This window comes from Rhipicephalus microplus, chromosome 10, assembly GCF_043290135.1.
Source record: "Rhipicephalus microplus isolate Deutch F79 chromosome 10, USDA_Rmic, whole genome shotgun sequence".
Lineage (NCBI taxonomy): Eukaryota > Metazoa > Arthropoda > Arachnida > Ixodida > Ixodidae > Rhipicephalus > Rhipicephalus microplus.
Genome location: NC_134709.1, coordinates 12,629,283 through 12,649,842, shown reverse-complemented (window position 1 = coordinate 12,649,842; position 20,560 = coordinate 12,629,283). Strand labels below are relative to the sequence as shown.

Below are 20,560 nucleotides of genomic sequence, written 5' to 3'. Positions count from 1 at the left end.
GTGTTCAGCTAAATGTTGGCTAACGTTCGAAATCATTATTCACAGTTATAACAGCAACGTCTACTTCATTAAAGCACAATCTGACCACGAAGCTGTCTGGTAAACTTTAGAGAAGTCTGCAAATCGTTAACATGTACATGTTGTAGAAGAAGAGCACCACGGTGGCCGTAGTGTTACCTGGTTCTGGGATAGCCAGAGCGCATGAAGCCCCCCAAGCTTGGCCAGGCTGACGGGCAGGTGTCTCAGCTGGTTCCCACTAAGGTTCACTACCCGCAGGCTGGACAGATGCCCCAGCTCGTCTGGAACATTACACAGCCGGTTGTCTCGAAGTGACAGGACACGCAGTTTGGAACAGCTGCCGATCTGAAAAAAAATTGGGCAAGGGGAAAAAAAGCATGCATATTTCCACATTTTGTGCCAGAAGAACAGGTAGGTACATGAAAACAGCTAAATTTCGACATGATACTTAAAACCAGTGGCTCATACACATGACCAGCGAAGATTCCTTCAAGATCAACAAAAGCATCAGCCGGACTAAAGTTTTCTTTTCTTTACGCCTACAAGTTAAGGCTTAGGGACACACATACCCATAAAGATGCGTAAAACGAAATTAGGCATTTTTCTGAAATATTCTGTCCATTTGAAGCGACAGAGCAGCAGAAAGATGCACTGATGGAATATAAGAATCTGGCTATGCAGACTTGCTTGACTACATTAGTGAATTAGGAAAATTCAAGCACAACGAAACTTCGGTACACAAGAACACGACAGGTGGCCACGACAGTAGTGGCAGTGACGAGCAATAAGTAATTTTTAAACTCCATTCTTTAATTTCAAGTGTAAACAGGATGAATTCAAATGAGTGTCAGCAAGCATTGGCTGAAGCACCTGGGATTCAACAACTTTTCATCTTCCCAGTGTATCTAGCCTACTTTGAAATATTCCATTTCTTTCACAGTTGAAAGAGTGAATGAAAGCTAAGTCATTTTTAGATTCATTGCAGAGTGCTAAACGATTCCATGGGGCACACATCTGACGTCCTTTGACTTACTTCTGGTGGAAGGTCCTCCAAAAGGTTGTCATCGGCCATGAGTATTGTCAGGTTTCGAAGAAGCCCAATCGTTGAAGGCAGTGAGTCAATCTCGTTGCTGTTAATAATGAGCTCTTCAAGTTTGGACAACCTAGAGGAATTATGAAGCAAGAATATATACACGTGTAAGCATGCGGTGTAATGCACTCCTCCATTCATTCAGCCAAAAACTGGTTATTGTTCCTAAAAAAAAGAACTTTGCATTTGGTAAATATTTCTCAATACAGTTTGCAGTACTGAAATCATACAGGCACAATCAAGGCTTAGAAGCACTCAACCAACTGTTGTCATGTGTCATATAGTTAGTGACAACTTTGAACACCAACAAATGAACTGCGAGCTACCGGCTAAAAGCTACTAGTATCCGAACCAGCTGTCATGTCAACTGAGAAGTGTCAAACATCATCAAGACCCTATATCAACATGCAAAGCATCTCTGCTTGGCAAATATCATTCAAAGCATCTCTGGCCTCAAAGTGTAGTAAATAAACAACCATGCAGCCTACAGTATACAGAGATAACTAAGCAAGGTAGGAACATTCACTTTATTAAAATTCATCAGGATACTCACTGTCCGATGCTATCAGGCAAGGTTGCTAAGTGATTGTCATCAAGGCGTAATGTTGTGAGATTCTGCAAAAAGCCTGTAACATACATCAGTTTATTGATCAGCTTGGCGTAAGCTGTCCCAGCTCACTCAATATAAATGCACTCATGCAAAACTGTACTTCCATAAACTGAGCAAAAAATAAAATTTCAAGAATTTCAGCTTGTGAAGGAGCACAAGCAATACTATGTCTATATCAATTATAACGCAAAGCATTTACGAAGAGGAGAGTCGGTGAAATGTCTCATCAGGTATGCACATGAAAAAAATTATAAGGTTAGTATTATTTAATATGTTAACATCTTCAAAGTTTTTTTGTATTGGCCACCAGAGAAGAGCCCTTGTTCGCAACCTTTTTAAGAATTTCTCAACCTTTGCCACTACCTGTCTTGCTTTCTTTATAATCGTGTCAAGGTCAATTAGTGGTGTGGTACCGAAACGGGGTATGGTCCATGTACTGCAGCAAAGCTTTTAAAGCGTCAAAGGGACCTAAAACCAACCAGATACCAAAATTTACGTGTGGTGCTGCAGTTATGTAAGGGCCTAGAACAAGCATGTGGCTGCGAGAATTTTTTTTGAAGGGTTCCGAAACAGCAGTGTTACATGCGTTTGACAACCCAAAAGAGGCCCTCGGTTATTTCGCTGCTTCCTTCATTCGCTGGCTCGTCTTTCCTCCTCGTCCTCGCCGTGCAAAGAGGAAGAGCAGTGAGCGCATGTTCCTGCGGGCAGACAAGCTGGTTCTTTTTGTGCACGACGTGAGCCAACGATATATGTTGATGTCCCATTAAACTCTGATGGGCTAAGGATTACCGAAAGGCTCGAAGAGAAGGGGTCGTTTCTTGGAATTTGTGGGGTGCTCGCAGCACTGCCACATTTGGCATTGTTGATCATGATGGCATTCTGAATTCAATTTCTCCGTTTACCTGAACCGCTAAAAACTATCACAGGCAGTTTAGGGGCCCTTTTGTGTGACAAAATTGGCAACCATGTGCATATCCATGAATGATTAGGAGCATGAAAGGCACGAACAGCCTAGTAGTAAAAGCTAAATGTTTGCTACACTTACCGAGCGTCTCCGGAATCTTCTGCAGCTTATTTGTGGTGAGTGTAAGATCACAGAGCATTGTCATGTTCTCAATTTCGTCAGCAATAAAGGAGATGCGATTCCGGCTGGCATCCAAGTAGGTGAGCTTGATAAGATTTCCCATGTACTAAAACAGGAAACAAAAAAAACACGTGCACAATGGCGTTAAGACACAAACAGCTACCAGTAGGAGAAAAATAAGCGGTGCCACCAACTTACCAGTAGATCAAAAGTTTTCGGTCAGCCCTAACACATTTTATAACACACATAAACTCATAATATAACAAAGTTTCACCTTACAATAAAATTTGTTATATCTGAAAATTCGTTGATAAGTTCCAATACTACATATATCGCAAGACCATTCTTCATTTACTTCATTATAAACAATATTTAGTTATATCTAAGTTCACTATATATCTTGGTTTGAGTGTACATGTATGTAAGCACGGATATGTTCTAAGCACCACAACTCAACCACACTTACAAATTGAAATAGGCTTGCCAAAAAACACAAAGTTGGGAAGCCCAATATGAGTAGCAAGGTTCACTGTCACAAGCCTCACAAGAACTTGCTACTAAAATAAGCAGCTGGCATGGTTTGGTGCATGCTTATTACATAAACAAAGTATGTTCATTTTTTTTTCTATGCATCTAAAATTTTCTCTCTTTCTTGTCACTGGAACATGTCACACTTTCACACAATGTTTTATACAACACACAGCCATGGCCCAGCTTATGCATTGTTTATACATATGCATAGTTCACACTGAAACAAATTCACACAAAGAAAATGACTCACTGATGGCAAAGATGTCAGTCTGTTGCTGTCGCACCAGAGCTCCGTCATACTAGGGAGGCTACCGATGACTTCTGGCTGTGAAATGCAAAAGAAGCAATGCTGCCATTAAATCTCAGAATGAAGGACAGCTGCTGCCTGTAATGGCTCATGTATAAAGCTGATCACGTGGATTTTTAGGCATAGTGTACGTAGATGGAATGTGATTACTTCGATCTTTACAACAGCTTAGCATTATAGGATTAAAGAATACCCACGGTCTAGCACTCCTGTTAAATCCACTATGTCAGGTTCACACTCTTACAATGAATTATTCAGTTGGGCACACAAGCGTCAGCAATTAGATAAACACTATTTCACAATGGCATCTCACATTTCAGACATGTTAAGCAATTAAGGCAAGCTACACCAAAAAAAAAATTATTTGTGCATACTATAACTTCGACCTCAAGGGAGAGGGACTCAAACTTGCCATACATACCAGCTCTGTAAAGTCATTCTGGCCAATGTCAAGTCGAGACAGCTCTGTCAAGCGAGCCATTGACTTTGGAAGAACCTTGAGATGGTTCTCCCTCAGTTCCAGAATTTTTAACTTCGACAACCTTTAAATCAAAAGTAATGAATGACAATAAGAATATATTATGACAATAAATATATATCTGACAATAAATGACAATAAAAAAATATTATTTTTGTTTTTGTTCTTGTAAGAAATAGAGTGAAACGTAAAAATGTGCAACCTCCAAAAAAAGAGGCATAGAGAACCAATAAAACTTCACGTAAACATGACAGAACACATACCTCCCAAAATTTGCAGGAAGATATTCCAGGAACGTGTCATTAAGGTAAAGTTGCTCTATATTTAGGAGTTGCGTAAAACCTTCAGGAAGTCTGCAACAGAAGCATGATCGAATGTGATGATCATCACCGAGACGAAGAATAAGAGACCTCGATTTACTGACAGGTACAGCTCACCATTCAGACAGTATTACAGTCAAATTCATATGACATTAAAACACTTGCATAGCATCAGATACTTCACATTAATCTATCTGAAAAAGACAAAAACTTGATGAATACTCCAACAAAAGCCTTCCTGGCAGTTTATATGGCCTACAAGTGAATTGCATACTAATGTGTGGCACTGAAAAATCAAAGCTGAACCACAAACAGTCTCGTGATTGCTGCCAACATGCTATTGTACAATTACGCAAATCCCACATAGCTTGCACGGTGAATTGCCAGCCTCGAGCCAGCGAAGCGACGCCAGGGATTTGACAATTTGTGGTAAACAACTGCCACCTGTCCTGTCAAAAGGAAAACTTAACTCGTGCTTTTGGTTGCAAATATATTCGCCTATCAACATGCACAAAACAGTGTTCAACGGTTCACACAAGCTTGTGTTCTTGCTTTAGTGACAAAAACAACGTGCTCATTATTGAAAGAGCATGCTAGAGGATGAAAAAATTGCATTTAAGATTGCAGGAATGGGGTGGAGCGAGGATTTTTCACACCCCAGCCTAAGCAATGACCAAGTGTGGTGATAACTGCACTCCGCTACCTCAACTGTTCGCCAGGCTTATTGTGGTTGTTCCGTCAAAGAGAATGCTTTGTTAGACACTTGAAGTTGAACCTTGACGCCCGATGACGAACTAGGTTTGGCGTGAGCAGCGTGTGCACCGTCTATGAAGACCGGTGCTTACGTGACGTCAGGGTGCATTGTTATTACGTACAGGTCGCATCGTTAGAGTGCACTGCGACTGGTAGAGATATTTTTTTTTACATAGGCATCTCTCCTTTAGATCTCGTAAGGATGAAATGACGATGTAAATGAATGTACGTCTACACGCTCGAGAGTAGAGCAGTACAATATGCACTTTCCTTACACGCAACATTACGCTTTCTTCCCCAAATCACGATATGATTATGAGAGATGCGGAAATTTCTACCATCTTGTGTTCTTTAACGTGCACTGGCATCGCACAGTACACGGGCCTTTGGAATTTTGCCTCCACCCAAATGCTACAGACGCGGCTGGTATCGTTCTTCATATGACAGGAGTTTCCCATAGATAGAGCGGCTTTGAATGCAGCTGCCACTACTGCGATTACTAAATTACCCGTGCTCCTATCTCAATTATGGTTAGCGCAGGTACGCGAGTGCGTTATAATGCACTCGGCAGTATTTTGGGGGTCCATTAAAAGTGCCGATATACGCGAGACTTTGTGCAACCGTGCCACTACACAGACTCAAGAATGTTGATTCTGCAAGCACAGCGAGCCGCCAACATTCCGTAATCCCACAGGCGCTATCTAAGCACCCCAGCATCTCTCTTTATGCTCACGCAGCCTCACGGACAAGAACCTGCTTGTTCATGCTCATTTCTCCGTTTAGATGGATTGCTTTTCGGTATAAAAAACTCAAGACAAGGACGAAGAAGGAGGCACATTCAATCACAAAGCGTCACAAGAAGTTTTCGCTGGCATAATTACACAACTGCGAAAGCAAGGCCACTCAACCACTGCACACGAATGTACGACCGGCGGCAGGCCGGGCTCATGTTTTCCAACCAAAACCAGAACTCCTGCAGATGGTGTCACCTTCACTGTTACTGCTTATGAGAAGTTTTCCCGCAAAGGGTCATTTAGTTAGAATGCATGATCACATCTAAAACGTGCATTTTTAAATTGCTCTAAATCAGTCCTCGACCTTATGGCTACCAAAATAGATCATTTGAGCTACCGAGGAAAAAATTTTTTTCCTTTAATATAAGTGATATTATCTTGCATGCTGTCTTTGGTTTCATTACAGCAATAGAACACTAAATGAAATGAAAACATGCCAATTTGTGTTGTTCAACCTGGTGATTTGCTACACCTGCACTCACTGTAATATAGTTAAACAATAGTACTGTCGAAGAACACTTTTTGAGGATAATTATGTGATATCACTTACATTGAGAATAACCAAAAAAAATTTTTTTTCAGCATACTCACAAACACAGCAAGATAAGTCCCTCACAACAGTAAATGTCTTGCGCCTAGTAAAGATGTCGTACTCACTTTCCAACGGGGTTCACACTTGCTTCTACTATGGACAGGCATTTGCAACCTTTGATGTTGTCGGGAATTTCTATCACATCTAAAACAAACAAGAGGTTACTTCCCGCTCATGTACAAAATGCCTACATAACGTTTGGGATATCGTCCCACATGGGTAAGTGTGCTACTTACTGTTTTTGCTAATGTCTAATTCTTCTAGACTGATGAGTGAAGATAGAGCAGGAGGTAGAGTTTGAATGTCATTATCACTTAGATTCAATTTTCTTAATCCATGGCAGTGAAATAGTGGCTGAAAAAGAAAGAAAATGGGAGCTTTTTCACGTTTGCAGCAAACAAGGCTAATTTTGCAATACAAAGTCACAGTATAACATTGTCTCTCATTGCAAAGCACTCTTAGTATTAATTAAAACAAGGAAAAGAGGCAGTCAGAAGAATTTGAAAACAGTGGTGCTGCAAGTACTAGAAACACTGTTCTCTAAACGGAATGGATTCATGATTTTGTATAAGCGGAAAATCACCTCTTTACTACAATAGTGTGCAAAGATCTTATAGATGCTGTGCACTTGCATGGCCTAAACAAAGACAGAAAAAGCGGATTCATATTGCGTTCGTCTAGTATTTTGGTATTTCAGACATTTCTACTGCTTTGGGTGTAAAAAAAAACAACTCCGAACACGCACACATGGTGTGTGCATGTGCATGTATGCGCAAATCGCCCCTTGGAATATTTAATCAGCACATATTCCCACAAATGAATGCTTCTCCAGTGATAGCACGTCTTTGTGTCTTTTTTAACCTTCGTATGCTGCTCTTTTCCCAGGGTGCGCACACCTATATATTCAATGTTCTCTTGCATTAAAACTCACTTGCAAAAAGCACCTGTCTTGTGCTCTTCATTTAGGCTTAGCTTGCTTTGTACCGTTGATATGAAGCTACGAGGACGACGAAACGTGCTAGTATTTCTGTCTTTTTTTTAATCATTCTTTCTTTCGATAGGCTCTTAAAATGCTTTGAACACATGAGTTCCAAGAATTCCGCTTTTCAGTTTTTAGTAATGTTTATTTTTCATAGTGTGAAAAAAAAGACAGAGAAAGAAATTCGGCAGCCATGTTTGGCACTGTTTGTCCTTTGCATATCAATATCGAATCTATCATGTCATGAACTAGCACGAGATCACAGAACATAAACAATTCCTAGAGTTCAGATGACAGTAATGTGTTTTGTGAAAATTATTGGAACAGGCAGAGACCAAACTGCGCAGCGCAGCATCGTGCATCACTACACAACCTTGCTACATTTTTGTTCTGTTCTTTTTTCATATACTGAGGGGGGTTTACTGTTGCCCCCCTCCGCCCCATATGTAATGCCCCACTGGTGTCCTTAAAGGGCAACTCACCAGGCCCCATAAGTTTTATTTGGACCGTGGCAGTTGTTGTGTGTCCGATGAAGAGCATTATGCCACAAAAAATTTTTTAATCGGTTCATGACGAGCTGACAAAACTGGTATTTTCAAGCGGAGCAAAAGGATGATACGAGGAGCCGAGCTCGAACCCTTGCTACTCGTCCCGCGGAGCCTTCACAAGCCAAATCTCTTTCCTACCCTCTCATACGTCCAACCAAGAGGTCACATGCGCATGGCGTGCCCAAACATCGGCGTTATTTTGTGGTCTAATGTCTGTTTCTGCGAGATGGATGCCTCTGTGAGAGTTCGTTTGGAAACGCTGTCTTAGATTTGGTAGAATAGGTTAGTCTAATGAATGTTCAAATGCGCTTAATTTGGTTTCCAAATGTGGCGTCTGCTCGATGCGCAAACCGCAGGCACACAAATGCATGCAAAACGCAGGCACATTCGCCTCGCATCTCACTGCAGTTCACGGGAAAACAAATGAAACAAAGACACACACATTTCCTTTGTGTCTCTCAATATTTATCTCAAGTTTTATTCATCTATTCAAGCGAAAAATTACAGAAACTACACATGTAGTGTGAAATAACTTTCCCCATGTCACGTGGTACTGTTGGCCACTCCAGGGAACAATAGTCTACGTAGAGGAACAACATCACAGCACGGCTGTCTACGTAGGACAATTGGTACGCCCAAGTCATGCCCTCATTCTCTGGGTGTGCACCCGCGATAGGTAGGCAAAGCAGCGTTCATCTTGAAATCTGATCCGTTCCCGCGGCGCGCGGCCTTGCCAATTTTGGCAGACATGGTCGTGAACGCCCCATGTATGCATTGCGCTCGTCAGCTTGAAATTGTCAAATCTGGCGAGCGGCCCTTGAAGGGGAAAATAAATTATCACGATGGTCTGTCAACTAGCATTTGAGTATTGCCCGTGCCTGTAGGGTATGAGTGTTTTTTCAAGGCTTTTCCCGCAATGAAAACTACTTTGGAAGTTTTATACAACTGAAAGTGATTGATAATACAAGTAATAGCTCACCCTGGGTAGGTCTTTGATCTGGTTTGCATTTAGATAGAGCTCCTCGAGTGTGCGCTCGTAGTTAAACACCTCCGAGGGCACATCCTCGAGGCCGTGGTGGGCGTAGTCCAGGACCCGGACTTCCTCTCGGGCCGGCCGCAGGCAGGGGCAGTGCCGGAACACTGGGCCCATCCCCCTGGACAAGCAATGGATCTCACTTAACCTTTGTTCACCATGGGGCTCGCAAATGAGCAATGAGCAGAATAAACTACATAGCTGGTATACAGTGAACCTCAAAGGTAGTCATGAACCACTTTTCCAAGCAATCATTAAATGACCTCCATGTTGGCGTTCACTGACGCACAAATGAATTGCCGCATAAGCTTCTCACATATTGATAGAACGGATGGGGCTACAGAGGTTTGTCACATGCTTTTGTCATCATGAAGAGTTTGCTGAAAGTGAAGCAGGGAGTAATCGCACAGGGGAAAGAAGCATCGTCAGTGCGCACCATCACCTTGAGTTTACAAGATGAAACCCGATTGCTTTTTTCCCAATCCTGAAAGTGCGGCTCATTGTGCAATGTTGGCACATTATGAAAAAAAGGGAGGGGAGGGGGTTTAGAGTGCTTGCTTTCTTGCTTTACACAAGCTCAGTGAAAACCAGCACATATTGAAGTTAAGGAGACTATAGGGGTTATGAATTGTACCGTTTCGAAGTCTTTTGTAGTAATTCTGATATAGATATGAAGAAAGTAAAGCGACCAAAAGTACTACTTGCCACCAGCAAGGACTGCTGTAGCTCAAATTGGTAGAGCACAGGGTGCGTTATCCGAAAGTTGCTAATTCAGTCAGTGCAGGCGGCAAGCTGTCTTGTCGCCTACTTTACTTTCTTCGCATCTACCTCACAATTACTACAAAAGACTTCAAGCGGTACAATTACACAAGCAGAATTGAAAATTTTCGGTGGGGAGGGGGGCAACATTCTCTATACCTTCGTTAGCTTCATAATTTTTTTGCTTTCCATTAAGGTTAGCATACTATGGAGTGCAGTGCCAGCCCGTAATGAATCGCCGTAGCTAGAATGGCATCGGATCCAAGCACCGCTCATGCTTTATGTCACATATTGGCCAACACCATGCCACCAGTTGTACAGCGTAAAACTGCGAGAGCCGGCAGCTCCAAAGCTACGAGAAAGGGCCGTATGAAGAGCGGGCGCCTGAGAAAATCGGAACTTCACACCCTGCTGGTTAATGTAGTGTCATTCTGCAAGTATGACACTACGTTAGGATTAACCATACAAAGCCAACAGGTAATGAAGCCAATGATAGCATCATCATTGTCATTATCATTATAATTTAAAACCTACTTTAAGTACAATGCAAAACGATGGCCTCGTCTTATGCTCTCCATTTCACACCATCTTGTACTAGCCAATTCTACTTGTGTCTATGAACTTCTATCAATCGTGGATGATTTTTCTCTAATTTTTATTTGAACAGCAGTAATTGTAGAGAAAATAAATAACTGATGAGAACCAACCTGCAGCCAGTGGAATGCTAACTCATAAACACCGCACTGCCTATTCCACAGGGGCATTTCCCCATTCACTATTTCAGGTATTTCTTCCATCTTTACCCTCAAGAATGTTAACCAGTGACAATCACCCAGAATTACAACACATAAAAAACATTCAGACTCAATAGCCTGATGCTCGGCAGAATACTGCCGCAGTCATTGATTCCTTGCATTAAAGGGACACTAAAGGCAAATATTAAGTCGATGCTGATTGCTGAAATAGCGGTCCAGAAACATCGTAGTGCTACTTTTGGGCCAAGGAAGTGCTTATTTTGAAATAACATAGCATTTTAGTGGTCCATATCGTGTTAGCACACCTAAAATTACCCGCCTCAAAGTGGAAACTTCTACATCACTGCTGCCGTGCACAATTTTGCCTAGCTTTACTGCACGGCCACCAACACTAGTAGCAGCAGAGCGAAAGTAGCGGGAGCCACAGCAGCAACAATGGACATTGAACAATTTCCTGCAATGGCCTCTGAGATGGCAGGCATGCTTGGTTCTACTGGGTCACGCTAGATGGCACAACCTGTCTAGTTTAATAAAGCAAAAATTGAATTGTTGAACGACTCGCACCATGCACCATAGTAATGTTTGGCAGTTCTTTTTCTATTAATTAAACAGAAGCGAACAACCAGCTTTTTGAGACGTCTTTTGACGCACACAAGGTTCTTTATTTGGTGCAACTAGTTCAGTTAGTATTCATTAATTGTAGGTGGTAACTCTGGCATCATCAGGATCATTTTGCAAATGTCCTACTCATGGTGCATGTGTTCTCAAACCTTAATTTTTCGGTAAGTAGGGCACTTCTGTTGATAATATTGCCATTTTAGACATTCTCATACATTGAGCTTTCACTCTGACAAATTGTTATTTGACTTTAGTGTCTCTTCAAGCTCCAATGATGCAAGAATTATGAAAACTTACATTTGCAAGCACCTCAACAGCAGTCTTCCAGAATGAACTGTAAGAGAAAAAAGGGTAACAAGCTGTTGTTAAATCCTGCATACTATATAGAGAAGTACACATCCACACTACAACTACAACATGCATGTAAATCAACATTAGAACACAAGTAGACATATACAGCTTCAAGAACAAAAAGGGCATATATAATTACGCTACTAAACAGGTGGAATAAATATGTCACTGCATGAATGAAATAGTTAATAGGGGAATAAAAAAGCGAAGCAGACAAGTTTGTTAAACCAATGTGTGTGTATGCACCCTTAGGTATAACCCAATACGAAAAAGAAAATGATTCAGAGAAGGAGATTCACAAGGCATGACAGTCCAATCATAAGGCAATTCTAAAATAACTGATGAAGCTGTTACAGGGCCACTTAAAAGCATTTGTTCAACCAGAGTATGCCCTTGGCTCACTTTGTTTGAAAAGGAATCTTTCACACCTCCTGAACACACTGAACCAGTTTGCTTTGTCACTACATAACACTGCCATGAAGATATGTTACAAATATTATTCACAGAGGACTCAAGGAGTATTATTCACAGAGGAGTCAAGAGTGGAGGTGGGGGAGGGTGCTTGCTTGGGGAGAGGCCTTCTCACCAAAGCTTTAGGAGGGAGGGAAGAGGGGCAGTCTCGTCCTGATTGGCAACACACACACGTGTGTGCATTTGTGTATGCATGAGTGCTCCCACCCGCCCAGAAATTTTGATGGAGAAGGGTGTTTTAGCAAGTGCCCATCCCCACCCCCGGCAAAAAATTTCTGGCTATGAGCCTGACCAAAACACACACACACACACACGCCCGCACGCACGCCCGCACACACACACACGCAATGAGCACACATTAAAACAACAAAGCTAAAAATGCAGAAACTAAAAAAAAGTGATGCTTTAGATAGCTACTAGACTTCAGACATAAAAGCGTTTATGCTGAATCTTAAAAATGTGACTAGAACGCCGCATCTCACATAAACAGCGGCTGAAGACTAAAGATGAGCTAATTAATGTTATCTTCATTTTGCACCCAATAAAACTGTATAAAAATAAATTTAAGACACTTATGCTTCAACCATTGAATCTCCACTGGCGACATGAGAACCACGACGAAAATGTACAAAAGCAATCCGCTCGCCGCGTCACTGCTATAGGCGATGGCGCGGAAGGTTTTATTGCGATAGCAATTACATGGACACTCATGATGGGTTGCCCCGCCGCGGTGGTCTAGTGGCTAAGGTACTCGGCTGCTGACCCACAGGTCGCGGGATCGAATTCCGGCTGCGGCGGCTGCATTTCCGATGGAGGCGGAAATGCTGTAGGCACGCGTGTGCTCAGATGTGGGCGCACGTTAAAGAAGCCCAGGTGGTCGAAATTTCCGGAGACCTCCACTATACGGCGCCTCTCACGATCGTATGGTGGTTTTGGGACGTTAAACTCCACATATCAATAAATAAATAAATCAATCAAATCATGATGGGTTTTTGCCACCGCCGTCATGTCCCGCGCAAAGTTTAAATCGATAACGCCCCCCTGGGCATCCTACGTTCCACCCGCGGGTAAAAGTGCGCGAGCGGGAACGACGAGCGCTGCTCAAGCAGAGAAAAAAACGTCTGACGACTCGCAACTGAATTTTTATTAGAAAACTTTATCGGAACTTGATTTATCAGTTGCGAGTCATCTATGCGGTTTGTCGCCGTCTTCTCTTGTGACCGCGTAATCATCGCCGAGTTAAAATATGTTTAGTACTGTCACCAACTGGCCCAGCTTTCAGTCCTTCTAAGAAAAACGCCTCGAACGAGCGTGAAACGACGCGGGGAAAAAAAAAAGGGGGGGGGGGGGGTGCGTCGCTCAAGCAGCCGCTGTGAACTTTGAAAGTGGAAAACAACAACGCAGAAAAGAATGAACTAAAAAAAAAAACTTTACTGCACGATGGCAATGGATAGACAAAAAAAAAAAAAGCAGCCTTGCCTGCGTGCGCAACACCCCACAATCGAAGCAATGGTAAAATCATATTTTTAGTAGTGATAAAACCTATTGCGAAGTTAAGGAGCGCTTTCCAGATACGCTATCTCTCTTCTTTTGAGAGGTAATGATGACACGACGAACCCTTTCTGTCGATAGCGAAAGCTTCTATCAAACGTATACGGCTTCTTCTCGATACGACCAGTTCCATTTTAAATATGCGACACCAACTAGACCAACGTCCTACACTTTCGTGATTCTTGTCGCAATTATTGGCGCACGCGCTATCTTTGAAAGCATCAGCGCACGGCTATTTTTGCGTTGACGTAAATCATGGAGGGGTCGGGGTGGGGCACACTAAATACGTGCCCCCCCCCCCCCCCCTCCCTGAAACTCAGAAAGTCATCTTCATACATCATGCTTAAATTACTCGACAATGAAGTATATATAGCGCGCTATCCGCAAAGCCGAACTCTGAAAAGTAAATCCCTTCCAAAGAGCAGAAGCGAAGTGCAGGGGAAAAAGTCTCTCTCTTTACATCAAAAGACACCGAAGTAGACGATCTTTGTTAAATGCAACGGGTTGCCATGCCACAACTGGTTTGTAAGGCTGGGCTTCAAGATGCAAATTGAATACAGAGTCCCCGATAATCTACTGTTACTTATGTTGACGATTTGGCAGAACCCAATAACAAGTCAATTTTTGAACTCGACTCGAACAATGAGTTCTGAATCAATCGGGCTATACTCGAGAATGATCGTTATTAAGGAAAAGATAACGCTCGCTTTTTCAGATCCCATTTAGCGCAATTTTAATTTTTACGAACACACATATATTCCCGAACACGAAATTGCCTCCACGATAAGTTCGTCCACCCCTCGTGATCCCCCCACCCTCCACCCCGTATTTACGCCACTAAGCAGTAAATAACGATTCCCCTATCAACGACAGAGAGGTATACGATACTGCCAAAAAAACAACACGTCTCGATACATGATACGCTAGCCCGGATCCGGTAGCTCCTAAACGTTCCCGTTAATTACCCACCAAGGGCCGAGCAAAAGCATGCAGCAGCGGGAAAATCACGCGGAAGACGCGAGTCATGTCATTCTGGGATGCGCGAGATCACCGCGGGAGAAGATAATTGGCGAGCGTCTCCCTCGCGACAAGCTCAGAATCAAGTGGGCTCGCAAAGCGAGCCACGCGAGATGAGTCCCGTCTCGAACTACAGAGTTTCCTAATATACACTAGAGGGGGAGAGAGAGAATAAACATTTATTAATAACAAATGCACACTGAGCCTTCTTTGGGTGGGGCCCTCAGTCCAGGGCTCCATTGCCTTGCGCGACCCTGCGAGCCCGCTGGACCAGCTGCTGCTGTTCCTGCCGGCGTAAGCTGAGCAGTGCAGACTCCCAAGAGGAAGGGGTGGGATTGGGAATGGGAGGCACGCCCTGTAAGGCAGAGCATTCCCACGTGGAGTGGTACACCGTCGGTACGGATCCACAGAAGGGGCAGTAGGAGGGGTAGAGAGTCGGATGAAAGCGATTTAGCATATAAAGGCAAGGAAATGAATTGGTCTGTACTTGCCGCCAAGCGACAGCATCTGCTCTGTTAAGTGAAGGATGAGGGGGAGGATACGTATAACGGCTCTGTCTATAGTACTGCAGCGTAGCGTTGTACTAGAGGGACCTCTGGCGCCAGTGTCTATGGGAGCTGCAACGCACGGCGCTTCAGCGAGCATGGGAATGATGAGTAGTACACACATTTGTCTAATCTTCGTATACTTCTGGCCTGCTTCTGGCTTCGTTTGTGTTCGTGTGGCTCGGAGCAGTTTTCTCACAAAACAAAACAAAAAAAAAACGGCAAATGTTCAGCGGCTGTGCTTCACCACCTTATTTTTTTTTTTAAAGCTATACCTTTTCGAATCGGGTCACGAAGTTCAATAGGGTTGACTCTTTCTTTTAAAACAATACCGAAACACAGCAATAAACGAAGCCGCAAGTACGATTCGCCGCCCGCCAAGTACGAAGACTAGGCAAATGTGTGTACTATACCCATCATTCCCATGGTCACTGAACGATCGCAGCGCCAGAGTCCCTTAAAAGTGTGGCAGCTTGGGCTAGTTGGTATGGCATGACGATAGTTATAGCGCGAGAACAAAACGACGACACAGAGACAAGAAGGACACAAGAAGGTGCCTTTCGTGTCCTTCTTGTATCTGTGTCGTCGTTTTGTTCTCGCGCTATAACTATCGCCAGAGTCCCCTCTAGTTAATTTTAGGGAAACTCTATGTCTCGAACTATACACGAGAACACACCTCCGAGGAGGGGGTGTTGTTCGGAAAGTCGGGACGCATGCCAACGATTTAATTACGCCGGTGACGCGCACGTTCCTTTCCGCTTCTGCATGCTTACCAAATCTATATACCGATTTGCCCGCGGGAGACTTCCCGAATGCGCCTTTTTTTTTTTTCATTTTCCTGCACTGCCTCTCTGCCGTTTTGGCGTAGGGACCGGGCCAACCGGCATCGCCAGAACGGAAAGGCTCTCCCAGATCTAGAGAGGCATTCCGCGACTCTGCCGCCAGGGAAAGTGTGCATGCATCGTGACATTGTGAAAAAAAAAAGGGGGGGAGGGGGGCTATCCTCCCTATTGTGCAGGCCCAATCATACATCGCCCGAAGAAACAGCCCCAACTTGACCACGAAAACAAAGGAAGTACTTTTAACACTAACACCTATAGATATAACATTGCTTAAAAAGGAACAGGATGCAGAAAAGCGACGCGGATACAAGTAGCGGTATATCGGCGTCTGTGTCATGCTGCTTTTTATAAGCGCGCTAATATGGAGTACCCACATCAGGCCCGTAGCCAGGAATTTCTCTATTTTTTTCTATTTGTTTATTAATGTTCTCTGTAAAACACACATACATCCATCCAAATGAAAATACTACGCAAATTATTAATTAAATGCTCATCGTTTCTAGATAAAAGGTTATATTTAGCTGAGGAGTAAAGTGCGAGTTTTTGATGAAATTTTCCAACAAGTAAGTCTTTTCGACTTAGACCTAGTGAAATGAACACGGGCATGTATGGGCCAGTGATATGCCTGAAATACGTGAAATCCGCCTGACGTCACGTAAATGATTGACTGCTATGCTCAGTAAGACATGTATGCAAATTCTTCCCAGGGGTGGGACGGGCGGTGGGGGAGCCCAAGGAAGGTTCTTTCGGATTCTAAAATTATCTTCCCTTCAATCGCGTCCGGAATACTGAAGTCACTTTCGCCGAAGTATACGTTGATACATCTTGCGGAAAAACGTACAAAGATTGAGAACAGGTCATCGGCTATCACAGGATACGATAGTCAATGAGAACGCGCGCGATCGCTGACGTTCTAAGTTCTACTGGCAGTCGATTGATTGATTGATTGATTTATATGTGGGGTTTAACGTCCCAAAACCACCATATGATTATGAGAGAAGCCGTAGTGGAGGGCTCCGGAAATTTCGACCACCTGTGGTTCTTTAGCGTGCACCCAAATCTGAGCACACGCGTGCCTACAACATTTCCGCCTCTATCGGAAATGCAGCCGCCACAGCCGGGATTCGAACCCGCGACCTGCGGGTCAACAGCCGAGTACGTTAGCTACTAGACCACCGCGGCGGGGCTTACTGGCACTCGTTCACAACTGTCTGTGGCGTTGCTGAGGCCTTGAGAAACAGATCAAATGCACGCCAGCTTTCTCCAATTTTTATTTCGTCCCGTCCTCCACCTCCCATCCTAATCCACTTTACTAGTCGCCAAAAACTTCGAGGACCTCCAGGTTGGCATAGATACGGACGTCGTCCTCTGCGGGAAAGCTATAGAAATTATGTCTCACCGAAAACATGTCGGCACGGACGCAGTTACCCTAAATAAGGAGAGAATGAATGACTGAATATGATTTATTGATTCATTCGTTGATTAATTCATTTACTCAAAAGTGCATGGTTCGCAGGCCCTAGCACTATGCAGAGACAGACTTGAAGTATGAGGAACGTTGTATTCACTAGATAGACGATGTGGTTTACCACATAAGCTTTAAAACCTTCTTTAAACCTGTTCGCGTTTTCCCTCCCCGGGACCATCAAAGTATCACTTTCACGTGTAAGATATATATCATTTACTTTACCTCGTAATAACTGTATTGAATAGTATGTATTATAACGCACACATATAATACACGTATAATTAATAGTATGCACGTCTACTGGAAGTGTGTGTACAAACATATATAGTCCCTCAATGGTATTGAAGGACTATGGCATACTAAATACTGTATCGGCACTGTTCTTATCAAAATTAATTTCCCTGCATATGCAGTACCTGTTCTCTAAGCAGGGACCACGGTACCACAGTGCCACATCCCTGTCACATGGGGCAAGTTTAGCGCACTGAAAGCGAGTGCACGACACCACTGTCATTTGCACATGTCCTTTATAAATAAATAAATAAATAAATAAATAAATAAATAAATAAATAAATGGTTCACAGTCTTCATTGTACATGTCCCTTCCACTTGAGCCAGGAAAGGACGAGAAAATGATGTAAATAAGTCAACTACGAAATTCAACGTAAACGCATTAGTCAATCTGCTCCAACCCATGTGCCGCTGGCGACGCGCTAAACTCGCGGCACAGCCGACAACAAAAACGCGTCACTGGGGAAAATCAAGCCCCGCCGCCGAGAACAGACGCTGTCACAATGGTGAAGAAGGGGCAGCGCCTTTGTCTTTTTGGCCCGTGCGCTTTCCGCAGAGCGCGAAAACAAGGACCACCAAGTGCGCGATAAACACACAAACACACACAAAAACACAAACACACGCACCAGGGGTATCCACGCAACAGCGTCGCTCTCTGGCGAGCTCGACTTTATTTTTTCATCGGGGAGCCGCTCTTATTTTAAGGGCGCCGCTGTCCCAATATAGAGCGCCACTTTCTTCTCTTCTTCTTCAGGGCTGGAAACCACCGCCCGCGTCGCGAGAGAACTCGGCCGAATCGCGCGACCTCGGCACTAGGGCTCCGGGAAGCGTATGATGATACTACAAATACCGCACATCTTTCCCTGTTAGCCGCGCCCCGCCGCGGTGGTCTAGTGGCTAGGGTACTCGGCTGCTGACCCGCAGGTCGCGGGATCAAATCCCGCCTGCGGCGGCTGCATTTCCAATAGAGGCGGAAATGCTGTAGGCCCATGTGCTCAGATTTGGGTGCACGTTAAAGAACCCCAGGTGGTCAAAATTTCCGGAGCCCTCCTCTACGGCGTCTCTCGTAATCGTATGGTGGTTTTGGGACGACGGAACTGCAGCCTCCTACTGAAAGTTCAAACACACGAAAGGCCCCGCGTAGTTTAAATAAAACGAGGCCACCGTCATACAGATGTAACGAGAAGTGTGCAGAAGCGACAGTTCCAACAAGCCATGGCGCTCTGGGAAACGGCCAAGTCTCGGCAAGGAAGACTGCGTAAGATGTGCCGGCCCTGCAGCGAAAAGCGACGACACAGCACGCGTTGCCAAAAACACGGCAACGAAGACCGATTCCAGTGACACCGCCTAACTTGGGGGGGTATAAGTGCGTCAAAGAACCACGGCCCGTCAATGATGAAAGCGCGTGCACTTACGCAAGAGAATGGGAACAAACCCTTCTGGTGTGTCCCCGCCTGGATGACTTCTTCCGCAATAAATCTCAACCGGGGGCATTGCCAGAATGATTTTTTTTCTATTTGAAGTGGGGAGAGAGGGAGGGGAGTTCAAACACCATTTCTGTATGTTCATGCGCGTACTTGTATGCATGCCTGTAATGTACACTCTAGCTGTAGGTAGGCACATGCAAAATAAAAAAGGAACCCATCGAAGCGCGGGGCGGGGGGAGGGGACTGAAACGCTTTTCCTAAGCTACACCAACTATCCCCACTCATACCCCCCCCCCCCCCCCCCCATTATTTAGGAGGGGCGACTAGCCTGCCTCCCAACCAGTCAGACTTGTCGCGGCTACGCTGGTCATGGGCGTCAGCAGAATTTTTTGTCTTGAATGGTGGGGGTGGGGGCGGACGGCGGGGGCGGGTCGAATTCGTGTTGCATAGCAGTGGAAGAGGGGGTCACTGATGTGGCTTGGGTGGGAGAGGGGCAAGTATTGGTGCGGCTAAAGGGGAGGGAGGAAAGTGCCTCTCTTGCACCCCCTGCTGACGCCCATGCCCAAGGACCCTTTATGTTTGGGCGCTGCGCCGTGCTCCCTACCGGGCAGCAGAAGTTAGGCGCCTTCTTCCTCTTTTGACCACTAGCACTACCATTCTTTATGTTGCATACCAAGAACTGCTAACTATACCCACCTTTACCACCGTAGACCTCCCATCAGAAACGGCCTAATGCAAGACATTGAAATAAGACGATATTTATAGTGCGAGAACAGAACGACGACACAGAGACACAGTTCTCGGTTGTCCTGTCTACGCGCGGTTGTCCTGTCTACGCGCGGTTGTCCTGTCTACGCGCTACATTCCCGGCCCATGTCCATTTCCTCTTCTTGATTTCCTCTATGATATCCTTAAACCCCCGTTTGTTCCCTAATCCACTTTGCTCTTTCCTTGTCCATTAAGGTTACACCTACAATTTTTCTTTCCCATTTCTCGCTGCGTCGTCCTCATTGCTATTTATTGCACTTCAAATGCTAACAGTACACAGTCAGGTTAGGCCTAAATCTAGAGCACTGTCGTTGAACGGGACGGGACGGTGGTCGGGCTTAAAGCGGCTTATACGGGCCACACAACGGCACACGCGCGCGTCTCCGTTGCGAGCTCTATTTTCTTTCAGCGCGCCGAGTATATATATACATATGCCTCGTTGTTCTTGCAGAGCACCGGCGCAAACTTTTTGCACGCGTTGCGTCTCGCCGCGCACCGCTAGTGCGTCACCCCCGGCGGCGGAAGACGTCGTCGGTGACGTATTACGAGGGCTATACAGC

The 20,560-nt window shown here is 44.5% G+C and overlaps 1 protein-coding gene across 2 annotated transcripts in view; it reads right to left on the bottom strand.

The window, feature by feature from the left end:
• Lap1 (leucine rich repeat containing protein 7 lap1) overlaps positions 1 to 20,560 on the bottom strand; it is a 45,142-nt gene that overhangs the window by 16,883 nt on the left and 7,699 nt on the right. For both annotated transcript variants that reach the window (XM_037432436.2, XM_037432437.2), the window contains exons 2-12: positions 11,567 to 11,603; positions 9,084 to 9,258; positions 6,814 to 6,931; positions 6,643 to 6,721; positions 4,382 to 4,471; positions 4,062 to 4,182; positions 3,584 to 3,658; positions 2,764 to 2,908; positions 1,662 to 1,734; positions 1,052 to 1,181; positions 178 to 363 (exon numbers count right to left, since the gene is read on the bottom strand). In XM_037432436.2, the coding sequence (XP_037288333.1) occupies positions 178 to 363; positions 1,052 to 1,181; positions 1,662 to 1,734; positions 2,764 to 2,908; positions 3,584 to 3,658; positions 4,062 to 4,182; positions 4,382 to 4,471; positions 6,643 to 6,721; positions 6,814 to 6,931; positions 9,084 to 9,258; positions 11,567 to 11,568 (1,194 nt within the window). In that variant the 5' untranslated portion in view covers positions 11,569 to 11,603. The remainder of the gene's footprint in view (positions 1 to 177; positions 364 to 1,051; positions 1,182 to 1,661; positions 1,735 to 2,763; positions 2,909 to 3,583; positions 3,659 to 4,061; positions 4,183 to 4,381; positions 4,472 to 6,642; positions 6,722 to 6,813; positions 6,932 to 9,083; positions 9,259 to 11,566; positions 11,604 to 20,560) is intronic.